At 46.1% G+C, this 13,973-nt stretch overlaps 1 protein-coding gene across 1 annotated transcript; it reads left to right on the forward strand.

Annotated features, from left to right (window-relative positions):
• Positions 1-2,693: 2,693 nt before the first annotated feature.
• SLC25A4 (solute carrier family 25 member 4) lies at positions 2,694-6,491 on the forward strand. The gene is made up of 4 exons (XM_037055172.1): positions 2,694-2,931; positions 4,247-4,733; positions 5,266-5,406; positions 6,243-6,491. The coding sequence occupies exons 1-4, from the start codon at positions 2,821-2,823 to the stop codon at positions 6,398-6,400; spliced, it is 897 nt and encodes a 298-aa protein (XP_036911067.1). The 5' UTR covers positions 2,694-2,820; the 3' UTR covers positions 6,401-6,491.
• The last annotated feature ends 7,482 nt before the right edge of the window (positions 6,492-13,973 follow it).

Below are 13,973 nucleotides of genomic sequence, written 5' to 3' on the forward strand. Positions count from 1 at the left end.
AGAAATTGAACAACTTGACAGGAGAAATGAATCCAGGCATATAAGCAGTTAAAAACTTTTATTTTTGAAGTCGTTGTAGACTGTGAATATAAAATATACATTGTGATTTTTTTAAGATCAATGATCAAATAAGTCATGGTACGGTGATTCTGTAAATTAAATTATTACAAGAACTTAGTAAATAACAAACTAGGGTTAGTACTACATGACAAATAATGAAGAAAAGAAAACACCTACTTAGGAATTAGTGTTGAGATACCCAAGAATGGTATGGAGAAAAATGAAATTGGATCATACCTTTTTATAATATATCATGTAGTGTTGGATTTTTAAAAATAACTACCAAGAGAAGTAGGAGAAAATAGACTAATTACCCATTAGGGCAAATAGACAGGTATATCTACAAAAGAGACACATTTACATTTGAACATGCAGTGGATCATCATATTATAAATGTGTTCATATTCAAATAAATAACACCTCTTATAGCAATTAATATTTATAGCAATTTGGTGTTAAAACACCTTTTATAGCAATTTGAATATTTATTCCAATAAATATTTATTGAATAATTGAATATTTATAACACCTTTTATAGTCATTTGAATATTTATTTATTCAAATAAATAACACCTTTTATAGCAATTAAAGAGATACCAATTAGAATTCATGAAATGGCACAAATAACTAAAAGGTGCTGTTTTAAAATAAAGCCAGTGTCGGAGAAGGGTTGTGGGAAACGAGTGGTGTCCGAGTTGCAGGCAGGCTCAGCATTTCTGTGGAGCAATTTCTCAACATGCGGCAGGAGCTCAAACAATACTTTTAAGACGTTCAATCTACCCATTTCGTTTTGGGAACATATGAGAAGAAAAAAACAAAGGGGGAAGTAAAGTGCGTGCAGAAGCATTTCGATAGCAGCATTGTTTTTCATCATTCACATAAGAGACAGCTCTATGCATAATTAAAAGGAAAGTGGATTAGGCAATTGCTCTATGTTGGCAGGATGGAATGCAATATTCTATTATAAATTAGGGGTGACTGATACGTGGATTGTGTTGCTCCATGGAAATCTACATGTGAGGCTGTGGTAAATAGAGTTAAACAAACGACAAATATGTCTTCTGCTGAAGGTGTACAGCCCTGGGGGACTGAGCCATATCCTACTTACACTGAACTTACAGAGCCAGACTTTGTTCCTGACACACAAGAAGTGCTAAGGGGTTTGTGAAATGAACGCATACCTGGCTTTTCTGTTTTCCCCGAGTTCTTGACCTTCTGCCTGCTGTGACCTTGGCATCGTCTGCACTTTGCTAGCTTTCACAGTGCTCACCTGCATTTCCGAATTCTAGCCTGCCCCAGCCTCAGATAAATGCATACCCTCTGTAGTCCTGGCATCCGACTCGTGTGACCTCTGCTCTAATGAAGTGTCCAGACCCGGGGTGACACGCAGCTGCAGCTCAGTCAACACCTAGCCGGGTGTCCACGTTCATCAGCAAGCTTGTGGGAAAAGGAATAAACTGGTCAATGTACAGAAAAACAGTAACAGCTATGGGAAAAGAATTGAATGGGGTGAAGAATGTAGAGTTACAATCTAACTGCAATCATTCTGGGGGAGAGAAGAGCGGTATTTGAAAGCTTGTGTGATTATAAGAACTGCCTAAAAAATTAAGGACCAAAGCTCCTAGTTATGTGTATTTTCAAAAACTAATTTCAGTAGAGCTAAATATCCTAAGTCCTCCCAACCTCAGACACCTGTTAAAAAGAGGCAAATACAGCCTAGGATTCGACCTTCTCTTAATATCTGGGTCACCCAGCCACTCTAATGGGAATGCCCACGGTGCTGACCCTCAAGAAACCGCCACCTGCCTGAGAACCTCCTGCCCAGAATATGTGCTGAGATTCCGTTCAGAGCAGAGTGGCACATTTAAGCCCTTAAGATACTTAGAGAATGTGTCCTAGAAGGTCCCTGTTCTTAGCGTCATCAGACTCTGTGTCGGGGGTGACAGGCTGACCTAATGGAAACACACACACACACACACACACACACATGCTAAAACAACTATTCACTTAGTGGCCCTGGTGCCACGGAGTGTCAGACACATAAATATTTGATAGCATGAAATTAATGGTTGAACACTTGAATGGACAGACGAAGGGAATCAGCAGGTTGCCAGATTCTGTTAGGAAATCACAGCATCAAGTGACATTAGTATTTATTTTGGAGGATCTTCATTATTTGTGAGCGCGTACACCTCTGAAGAGGCCCCAATCCGGGCAGCGAGCTGCGGCGAGGGACACTATTCTGGGGATATATAGCCTGCGAGCAGCAGGCCCCTGAGGCCTGAGGTTAAAGAAAGCCCTGCTGGAGGCATCGGCCCGCGTACGTCCCCAAGTCGGCCCCAGCCCAAGCCGTCCTGTGCTATAAATACAGCGTCCCCCATGCTGCAGAGACATGATGTTCCCACTGCTTGCTGGGACAGATAACATGAATTTGCCCTTTAAACGTCCCAAGCTGAAGGCACAGCCCCCGGCCCACCCCTGCCTCCCGGAAGCGCCTTCGCCCCCTTTGCCCTCTGCAGAAGAGGGGGGTGGCCAGGGGGGAGTCCAAGCACCTGCCCAGCCAATGCGCACTGCGCGCACGGCTCCGGGGTCCCTCCTCCTCTCGCGAGAGGCCGGGCGGGGGATATAAGGAGGGATGCCGGGCGAGACAAGTGGCCCCTTCGCACAGCGCAGGGACGGAGACGGGGTGGCGGTGCCTGGCCGGGCGGAGGCGAGAGTGAGAGCGCGGCTCCCGGAGGCTGTGTGCGCCCGGCTGTCATCATGGGTGATCAGGCTTTGAGCTTCGTGAAGGATTTCCTGGCGGGCGGCATCGCCGCTGCCGTCTCCAAGACCGCGGTGGCCCCCATCGAGAGGGTCAAACTGCTGCTGCAGGTGAGCACGGCGCGGTCGCGGCCAGCAGGCAGCAGGCAGCAGGCAGCAGGCAGCGGGGAGGACGGGCTGGGCGCGCTGGGCGCAGCCGGGCGCAGAGGCGAGAGGGGACCGGCGGGCGAGCTGCCGCAAATCTGCGCTAGGCCACAGGCCCGGCGACAGGCCTACCCGAAGGGGAAGGTGCCCTCTGCGCAGACAGGTCCAGCGTCAGTAGCAGATTCCTGGTGTCGGGTGGCACACAGCGGCCTGGTGTCTATATATGGAAACCCACCCCGAGTGGGTTACAGCCAGCCAGATCCTGTGCCTGGGACAACACGGCACGCCACCGAGGCCTCATAGGTCAGCCTCACCTTTCCACTTTCAATGCTCCTTGGATCTTTTCACCTGCACCCACCTTGTACAATAAGAACCTCAAATTATTACAGAACTTGCTTACTGTGTTTCATGCATTCTGCTGAGGCTGATGTGTATATATTTTCATTCATTTTCCTATAATCTCTAAGATAGATATTATGTCCTCTAATTTTACAGATGAAGAAACAGATTTGAGAGATTAAGAAACAATTTTTGGAAGAAACTCGGCCTTCCTTACTCACCCTTTCCCCAAGTCTTTCCCACTCCATCCTAGTCCCTGGATGGCTTTACCACCATCATCCCATCTGTCTTTTTCCTCTCCACTTGTCCAAAAGGCCTGGGCCCCTCAGTGAGCCTTTTCGGTTTGGGAGTGAAAATAATCAGCGACCAGAAAAGCCCCAGCAAGTCGCTCACAGCAGCAGCAGCACGCCCCTCAGTACTTGGTGCCTTGGATAACCTGCCTGACGATGTCCAGGCTCTGGGGCCCAGGGGGTTTGTCCTCCTTATGGCAGAGCACCTACTACTCAGAGATCACGGTGTCTCCGGCCACTGGACTGCGGCGCAGGGGTCCTCGTCCCCTGCCCCTCCTGCCTGTAGAATCAGGGCCCGTGCCCTGTGGGACGGGGTCTTCAATCACTGCTGTGCCCCAGTGAGCCCCTGGCATAGTTCTGGCACCTCTGGAAAACTTAGTCCGTAGATGACTCTCTTCACACAATGAAATCATATTTTCCATGTATTGGGGACAGAACATTTTCTCTCAAATTGAAGCAAAATTGGGTACTTTTGGCTTGTTATCCAAGTAGCTAACATGCTTATTTACAATATTCAGTTTCCCCATACCTTTCTAAAAAGGGAATTCTGAGAAGTGCACGTTCTTTTTCTCCTGCCCTCTTCTCCTTCTCCCTCTGTCCTGCTCACCCTAACGCCCAACCCCTCCCCCGTGCCCCTCCCCCGCCCCCCACAGGTCCAGCATGCCAGCAAACAGATCAGCGCTGAGAAGCAGTACAAAGGGATCATTGACTGCGTGGTGAGAATCCCCAAGGAGCAGGGCTTTCTCTCCTTCTGGAGAGGTAACCTGGCCAACGTGATCCGTTACTTCCCCACCCAAGCTCTCAACTTCGCCTTCAAGGACAAGTACAAGCAGATCTTCCTGGGGGGCGTGGACCGGCATAAGCAGTTCTGGCGCTACTTTGCTGGTAACCTGGCTTCCGGTGGGGCAGCTGGGGCCACCTCCCTCTGCTTTGTCTACCCGCTGGACTTTGCTAGGACCAGGTTGGCTGCCGACGTGGGCAAGGGTGCCACCCAGCGTGAGTTCAGTGGTCTGGGCGACTGTCTCTCCAAGATCTTCAAGTCTGACGGCCTTAAGGGTCTCTACCAGGGTTTCAGTGTCTCTGTTCAGGGCATCATTATCTACAGAGCTGCCTACTTTGGAGTCTATGATACTGCCAAGGGTAAGAGAAGGGCCTGGGGGGCTGTGGGGGGCGGCCTGGGGAGGAGGAGGCTGTGCAGAGAGGATCCTGGGGATCTGTGTCACTGACAAAGGGCTTTACAGTTATCCATCTTGTCTTCTCCTGGTCTCCGGGCTACACGGAGGCTGTGCGTGAGGCAGAGGCGTGGTGTGGCTCTTGAGAAAGAGGATTCTCCTTGTCCTCTGCTGAAACAGACTCTGGCTGGAGTCATTCCGAGGAAGAAGGGGCAGACTAGCTGCCTCAAGGCTCTTCCAGTTACTGAGTAATTACACTTGAACATGTCCTGTACGCCGGGCAGAGCTGACTTCCCTGAATCTTGAGAGGGCAGCCACCAACTCGTGGTTGTTGGCTGCCTGGCTGTCTGGGAGGCGCCCCACAGGGGCAGGTTCTTCTGGAAGGGGCGGCATGGAGTTGGAGCTTCTGTCGCCTCCTCCCCACCCCACCCCCCTGCCTTTCACGACGCTGCTGAGAGGAATGACTTCCTTGCCATTTAGCCTCTGGCCTCTGCCCACAGGGATGCTGCCTGACCCCAAGAACGTGCACATCATCGTCAGCTGGATGATCGCCCAGAGCGTGACGGCGGTGGCGGGGCTGGTGTCCTACCCCTTCGACACCGTCCGCCGTAGGATGATGATGCAGTCTGGCCGGAAAGGGGGTAAGCCTGGCACCGGCCGGTCCACACCGCATCTGTCCTGCCCGAGCACACTATCTGACACTGCTTCTGGTCCCACCTGGTCTTGTTGTTAAAAGTAAGCGCTAGGAACTTAGGAAAGATTCTCAGCCACGTCCTTAGAGAATGTTGTTATCACACAGGTAAGAACACCAACATCAGGATATTCGTAGGTGAACATAACTGGGTATCCAGCATGATGGAGGCCTTATGCCCTCTTTTCCCTTGGATCGTGGTGAGAAGGGGAAAGAATTGAAGAAATTGTTGGTTTATTTAAAAATAATTCTTCTCTTACCCAGTTACTACAAGCAGGGAAGAGGGATTTAGCTGGATGAGGGAGGGCTGAAGCAGTCTGTTGTGATAGAAAAGGCACTGGCTGCCATGGGTCGAAACACACGAAATTGCCATTTTTAAAGTCAAAGTCAAGTGTTTGTTTCCTGCGGTTCAACCGCATGGTCGTAGCTCTTTTCACTGTGTGATCCCGGGCTGGCATAATCAGAGACAAGGCCTCGGTTTTCTCATCCGTAAATGGGCATGCTATGGTGCAGCAGTGGCTCCACGCTGCTCCCTCCCCGCTTGACAGTTTGGGGGTCTGTGAAGGAGCTGGTTAACTGCCGCAGTTCTTGAGTTGAAGGAGAAGGAACGAAAAGCGAGCCTGCCCAACTGTTCTGCAGGGGAGGGGATTTCTCATTGGCTGTTGTGGAGCTGGGACTTGTTGCTGGAGTGACTTACTGATAGCACTGTGTGCCGATGCCTCCTGGAGGCAAAGCCACTTTCCCCTAGAATGACACCCCCGCGCCCCCCACTGTTTGTTCCCACAGCGGACATCATGTACACGGGGACCCTGGACTGCTGGAGGAAGATTGCCAAAGACGAGGGAGCCAATGCTTTCTTCAAAGGGGCCTGGTCCAATGTATTGCGAGGCATGGGCGGCGCGTTCGTGTTGGTGTTGTACGATGAGATCAAAAAGTACGTCTAATGGAATTAAAACGAGTTCATTGGCTCCAGACCCGGGGTGTGGTTTAATAGACTCTTCCCAGGGGAAGGACAAAGAAGGAGCTGGGATAAAACCAGACTGAAAGGAAGACCTCAGGAAAGAAAGAAAAGAGCTTCACTGAGTGTTGGTTAAACCACGAATGCATTTTGTATTTATTTTACATTTAAATTCCCACAGAAAACATAACGTGTCATCCTTGTATAATTAACTTAAGAACTGATAATAAAATAACTGAATGTGAAACCCGTAAAGACCACTGAATGCATGTTCTCTGTTGAACTCTCGCTCACTGCCGTGTGGGTGAAGGCACATAAATGCCCGTGTTCTAGCATGACCCTCACATGCCAGTGGCCCAGCTTCTCAATGTCAAATATTATACTGTGTCTCATGCAAGTACCTGTAGGGCTTAAAGTTCCGGCATCCAGACTTGAACAGGTCACACACCCTCTTAGCTCATCCCCATGTTGCTGTAGGCTCAGCAATGCTGGCCCAGGTCACAGCTTCCATAGAATCTCACTGTATTCTGTGCGCTTTCATTGTCTTCAGGAATTCCTCGCTTCCACCAAAAGCTTTAAACCACGGTTTCAAGAGTTTTGCACGAATAGGAAGTGCTTTGTATTGGCACCATTAAAGAACTGTGAGACTTAGGAATTTATGACAAGTGGACACTATGCCCTGAAAATCATTTAGCAAGCGAGAATCTCCTGATGGTTAGGTTCTGTGGAAGATGCGGAAAGATGAACCCATCCTCCAAGAAGCTTCAGTGGGGCCCTGGCTGGGTAGCTAGAGCCGTTGGAACATCGTCCTGATGCACCAAGGTCACGGGCTTGATCCCCGATCAGGGCACGTACAAGAACCACCTAACGATGGTGCAAACAAATGGTACAACACATCGGTGTTTCTCTCCCTCAAATCAAGGAACTTTTTAAAAAGAAGCTTAAATGGACAGAGGAGCAGGAGAGAAAAGGCATTGTTAAATAATGTCATATTTCTTGTAACGAATCTTGGTTGAGTAGAAGGCGGGGTTGAAATGTGGGAAGTGGGAGAAGGTGGACCTTCGAGGAAGATTGACACACAGGGCTCTGGAAAGCACCTGCTAGCGTTACACACACGCGCAGAGCACGAATCTAGCGTTCTTTTCTGTAACGATTGAGCATGATCTAGCAAAAAAGTCAGTTTTGGGTTTGACTCATAAATGTGTGAGCAAGAGGAAAATAATGATAATTTCGTGTGGGTAAGGAGGCACTTGGGTCCAGAATACCAGTCGGTTCATGGGGTCCTGGCTTGATGAGTGACCGCAGAAATGAGTCCCTCCGCCTGGGGCGGAGCCCAGGAGGCAGGCAGGTGTCTTGCTTCCCCTGACAGGTGGTTCCAGGGGTGTGGGGCCCCTGCACCTTCTCCTCCTTCCCTTCCTTCCCCAGCTCTCCCACCTGCATCCCCAGTAAGAAACTGGCTGCCCCTGTTCACCACAATAACTAAGGGCAATGCTCTCCCAGACCCCTCCCCCCCAAATTGTGAATATAGGGAAGTGCTCGGCTTCCCTGCCTTCAGTGGTCAAGGAAGATTAAAAATGTACCTAGAGGGAAAGCCCTAACACCTGGCCCAGCCTAGCAGAGATCTTAGAGAAAATGGGGCTGCCTCATTGATGGCAGCCCCAACACACTCAAGTTCAAGACCAACACAGTTACTTCACTGTGAAGACCTAAGAATTACATTAAAAAACAAAGCATATTTGTGGTTTATGAAGGACTTCTACGTCGGCAGCCCAGGTAATGCAAACCAATGCCCCCTCTGACGACAAGCAGAAAAGGGGTTCAAACTGTTTGAAATGAAAACCTGCCTGAAGGCACTGGAGAGCTAACAAGGCATGGAAAACAATGGCGGCAAGATTTTGGAAGAAGACACCCCAGGTGAGTCTGACATCATCCCCCCCGATACTTTTCCCCATGAGGTGCCTGCCAGTCGTGGAAAATTGGGCTGAAGGACTAAGGACCTGGCGAGTTGGACAGCCTCTCAGGGAGAGAGGGACAAACCCAAACAAGGGAACCCTCAGCCTGCGAAGGAAGTGGGGAGCCTTGATGACCGCTGCCGTCCTGGCAGTAAGGGTGAACTGAAAACAGTTGGGCTTGCTGTCCCTGATGCCAGCCTTCAGGTCACCCCAATTTGAGATGGGGGCACCCCTGCAGCCTGCCAGGGGTGGAAGTCTGGGAGGAATCATTGCCCAGAGCAGGGGGAAGCAGACGTTCTCCCTGAGGGACGAGGCTGCAAATCTGCCCCATGGGCTGTGCCTTGCTGCCCCTGATCTACTAGAGCTTCAAGGTTTTCCTGATACTTAGAATGCCTTACTTTAAAAGTGGAAATCACAATGGAAGCCCAAAAATATTTTGAACTTAGTAAAAATACCATGCTATCAAAACATGGAAGAAACAGCTAAAACTATGCTAGGAATTTACAGCCTTCAATGCATCTATATTAGAAAGAAGGCTGAAAATCAGTGAACTATACTTCCATTTCAAGAAGTCAGAAAAATAACAGCAAACTAAACCCAAAGACTGGAAGTAAATAACTAAGGTGGCAGAATTAGTGAAAAAGGCACAATCAGTAGTACGAAGGGAACTGCAGGTCTGAGTGTGAAAGGCACAATCAGTAGTACGAAGGGAACCGCAGGTCTGAGTGTGAACAGCACAATCAGTAGTACCAAGGGAACTGCAGGTCTGAGTGTGAAAGGCACAATCACTAGTACCAGGGGAACTGCAGGTCTGAGTGTGAAAGGCACAATCACTAGTACCAAGGGAACTGCAGGTCTGAGTGTGAAAGGTAAAATTTCTAGAACATAGCGGGACCATCTCCATGCCCTCAGGTAAATGAAAATTTCATAAAATCTAACATTTAACAAAAGTACTAACCATGAAAGAAAAGATTGGTAAAGTGAACTAAATAAAATGCAAAATTTCTGTTCAGAGAGCCCATTCAGAGTGAAAAGGCAAGCCAGACTAGGGGAAAATATTTTTATTGTACCATAACTCTCAGCAGAATTGCAGTGTATTTAGAGTGTATAACTGCTTCTACAACTCTGTAAGAAAAGGACATTCAACCAATAGAAAAACAGGCAAGAAAAAAAAACCCACCCTTGAAAATGTACTTCCCAACATCCAATAAACAAGACAAAGTGTTCAATCAGATGTAAGCAGTGCAATTACAAAATCGCAATGTACCGTTCCACACCCCCAACAAAGGTTGAACTTGAAAATGACTGACACTACATACTATGAGGACATGGAGCAACAGGAACCAAGGAACACGCGCACTTGTGTGGGAGAGTAACCGGGCACGCACTTTGGACAGCTCTGGCTTTATCCACTAAATAGGTTTTATGACCCAGTACACTCCTACGCATATGCCTAATTAAAGTTCACGCACAAGTACGCAGGGCACACCTCCAAAGGTCTTCACGTCGTTACCTGTGATAGTCAAAACCTGGAAATCGCCTCAAATGACCATAAACCACCAAGTGAACCAATAAATCACAGTACAGCCAGCCTAGCACACAGAAATGAGAAGGAATTCCAGCTACAAGACAACATGGAAACATCTCCCAGACATCAACAGGTCCAGCAAAAGCAGCCAGGCATAAAGGAACACAATTCTATTCATAGGACCTTAAAAAAACCCAGACCAAACGACACCGCGGCGTTAAAAGTGAGAATGGCAGTTACCTTTCGGCAGACAGAGAGGGTAATGGCTGGCAGGGAGCCCCCGGGATCTGGCGGTTCTAGTGTGGGCACAGTATTTGAGCCGGGACCCGGGTGTTGGCTTTGGGCCGTTACACGGGTTGTATGTTTACGCTTGGTGTCCTCTTCTGTATTTCTGTGACACCTAGACCACAACCAACAAAAACTCTGTAAGCTGTCATGTTCTTGTGGACTCTCACCTCAAGGGCCACGTCCTTCTCATAGTCTCCAGAAGAGAATTTAGAATGAAAACTTCTCAGTGGATTTTTCTGATTAGTATACATAACTACATGGGGAAGCGGATGTATTTACTTATGGTTCTGTATATTTCTTTTATCAAATATAAAGATTCTCCATGAAATGAAGAAAACAAGGCACCCTCCAAACCTGGAGACCTCCTACCATCCCCACACGTGAAACACGCGTGGTGTCACTGTGGAGACTGTCACTGTGAGGCATGTCCTGTGTATTCAGAACCAGAGTTTTTAATCATTCTTTGGTGAATATCCAAATTCTCTTACTATCTTATAATAGCAATACAAAATTAGGTCCATAGGAAAAAACCCTCATTAAGTTACTGTAAAATGACATGTTAGCTCCTAAATCAATGCTTGAACAACAAGTTTTAAAATGAGTATTTATCACTCACAACACATGTGAAATGTTGATGTAGGGAACGGATACTTTCAGAAGACACTCCTTCAATCTGTAACAAGGTGTCCACTGCAGCATCGTAACAATTGTACAGAAATCAGGCAACCTGTTTTGGAACAGGATTTTAAGCAAACTCTTTAAAAACTCTACAAATAGCTAACACCCTCCTTCCATCTTCATTTTCACCAATTCTCGGTCTTGCATGGCACATAGACTATTACCATCAATTTTCAACGGGAACAAGACCATGTATTTGAGAGAGAAAAGTAGTCTCAGAACTCAGTTATCTTTAATTCTTTTATTTCTGTTTTTATTATGCCAAGCTAGTTCTTGATGACTAAAACACATTACAACGGATTGAAAAATTTAAAAAGTGTAGTGGTTTTTCAGTTTCTTGCTGACCTTCATTCACGGAAATAAGAGTAGTCATTAGCATTAAGCACATTTTCTAGGATGTTACATAGTCATTTACAGGTAAAGACTTTGGCATTTACGATAGTAAACATTTGTGAATTTAATTATCAAAATACAATAAATTAAACTCGTGTCTCCAACATAATATGGGTCATAATACTTTCCACGGTGTGCAGTATTTGAGTCTGGAGAAGAGAAGCACACGATCAAATCCATCACAACAACCTCTCAAAGTTGTCTAGGCACGCAGTCTGGACATTTGGGTTAATGGGTTGAGAACAACTGCGTTACACTATAATTATAAGCAAATCAGAAAAACTTTACTTGGAGTAGTAGTTAAGAAGGTAGCTTTTTACGGAGAGTGAGAAAAGGAAGTAGGGGAAGCCCGAGATGATAGCTATCCCTTAGCAAACATTTTTAATGTTGAAAATCTCTCACGAATCTTATCAAAAAGGAGGCAACACTAGCACGTGACAGATCGGAAAATAACTCTCAATGAGAATCTTGCCTAATAATTTAGCCTTTGGGACTAGTGTAATTTCTACTTGCAGAAGTAAGTCTCCGAAGTATATACAGTGGGGAACAAGTAAACCAAACACAAAGTCGAGCCAGACGATCCTTCGCTTTTCACATGTTTGACAGTGAGGACAGTATAACCGCGAGTCCTTCCTAAAAGTCCCCAGACTCACAGGAGAGAACATCACTTTAGGGAATTACTGGGCTTCTATCTATACTTACATAAGTAACCCTGACAACGGAAGTGTAAATTCTGCTTTGAGGAAATGAACAGTACTCTTCCCAACTTTTTCTTCGAGCTGAATTCCTGTTAGTGATATGTAGATGCTCCTCCCGTCAAAGCAGTACAAACGAAAGGCATTACATTCATGTCTGAAGTCTAAGTACAGCTTAACCCATGAAACTACGTGCTGTACCTGACACTCGGCAAGGGCCATCTACAGTGTTCCGAGACTAATGCCATTAGAACATGAAAAGTTTTGACATATTTTCCCTAATAATTTAAAATCAATTTTAAAATATTGGCTAATCACTACTAGACAGATGTTCAAATGCTGAGTTTTCAGTTCAGCATTATGTCTTTTCCCCGTAACGACAGGTTATACAAACATTAAAAGTACAGTAAGTTAAAAATAAAACCTTGCATCAGTGTAGCTAGAGCTTACACAGAAAGCAGAACACTCACAGAGGAAAAAACCTGTTCCCCAGAACAGAGCGTCACGTAACAACGAGCCAACTTTGGGGCTGAAGGAGGAAGCAGCGCCCCCCGCCGGGCTGTGTCCATGGGGTCTGTGGGTCTCACTGTTCCCACACTCCACACGCCCCCCCGAACACAGCCTGTGGACCCACATGGACTCAGTCCAAGAAATTCTGAAATGATGTCAGTAAAATGCAGTTTGGCTTTCTGCATACGTGCTACAGAGCCCGATTTAACCCAGAAAATGCAAATCATCTTATTGCAGCTACAGATAAAAAATTCGTATTAAAAAAGAAAGGTTTAGCATTTAACATGGAAACTAATACATTCTCAGGATACAGTAAAAAGGCCAGTAATGAAAAAGTGATACCAGAACAGCAGAAGCAACCATGGCTGAGACACACTTTGTTGTATAAAACAATAAAAAATTTTTAATTTCAAAATTCAACTATATTTTATCTTTCTACTCCAGTAAGATTATGAAGACTTTAAATTGGATCTAGCAAAAATGACATTCCAGGATTCAACCTGTAAGCCCAAACCAAGAAACAAGAAAATATGCAGACATTTAAAGTGGACCCAGCAATATGTGATGCTGCCCTCTTTATCGTTTATGTTTTAGTTTTCTTTTCCAGTTCTTGAAAACACTAGCTGGAATTTCTAAAGCTGTGAGACAATACGTTTCTTTCTTAACTTTGATAAACACTTAACACAATACAATAAACACTAAGTACAACACAACGTGCTAACGGTATTAGTTAAAGCACTTCTGACACAACTCAGGGTGGACCTCTCTGCCCTTCAAACTGGTGGTGCTGTTTTGCTGATTCAAAACATATTGGTTTTTGCTTATGATGACCCGTCTCCTTGTATAAACTATTCACAACACAAACAGACTGTAGCGCAAAGGCCTACTCGCTTCTCAGAATCATTACTAGTACTTCATCTGAATGTACAAAAACACGAAAGAGAAGCTTCTAAATGGAACTTCCTAAAATACTCAGTCTGAAACGTTTGGAATGGCTGATCAAACTTTAAGACCTAACTAAGTGCAGACACGGCAGAGGCAGTAGATGTCTCCGGAGAATTGTTGCGGATTGCCCCAGTAAATTAGCTCCGCCAATGAAAACAAATTGCAACATTGGCTTCATTAGTAAGAAAGTGTTACAGTCAAGCTATGAGTCATAGCACCTAAATCCTGAAGCAAACAGAAAAAAAAGCGCCAAATTTTAGGAGATATGCTTGTGGCTTGGAGCTCTTAAGAAATGAAAATAAAATAAAACGAGACGCATGCAGCTAACACCAGGGTCCAACGCGCGAGACACGTCACAGCTGCTCTGTCAGTGAGACAGCACACACACTCTCCATTAAATCCACGCACGTCTCCTGCGGATACGTTTTCGTAGGAAACGCTGATTTTACACTCAGTTGTTTTTTGAAAACAATTTTGCATTGAGTTACGGTAAATTACAACTCGCTGTTGTACAACTTAAAATTCCTAAAATAGTTATTATAGATGCTTACACAGAGAACTGCACTAATA

The sequence above is a fragment of the Sturnira hondurensis genome, unplaced genomic scaffold (assembly GCF_014824575.4).
Source record: "Sturnira hondurensis isolate 20B ecotype Veracruz unplaced genomic scaffold, ASM1482457v3 Scaffold0008640, whole genome shotgun sequence".
NCBI classification, from domain to species: Eukaryota; Metazoa; Chordata; class Mammalia; order Chiroptera; family Phyllostomidae; genus Sturnira; species Sturnira hondurensis.

Bases quoted from the DNA above. Each gene is read 5' to 3' on its own strand.
- SLC25A4 (XM_037055172.1), top strand. From the start codon at position 2,821: ATGGGTGATCAGGCTTTGAGCTTCGTGAAGGATTTCCTGGCGGGCGGC. The intron at 4,734-5,265 runs GTAAGAGAAGGG...CTCTGCCCACAG, and splicing joins AGTCTATGATACTGCCAAGG to GGATGCTGCCTGACCCCAAG. The intron at 5,407-6,242 runs GTAAGCCTGGCA...TTGTTCCCACAG, and splicing joins GCAGTCTGGCCGGAAAGGGG to CGGACATCATGTACACGGGG.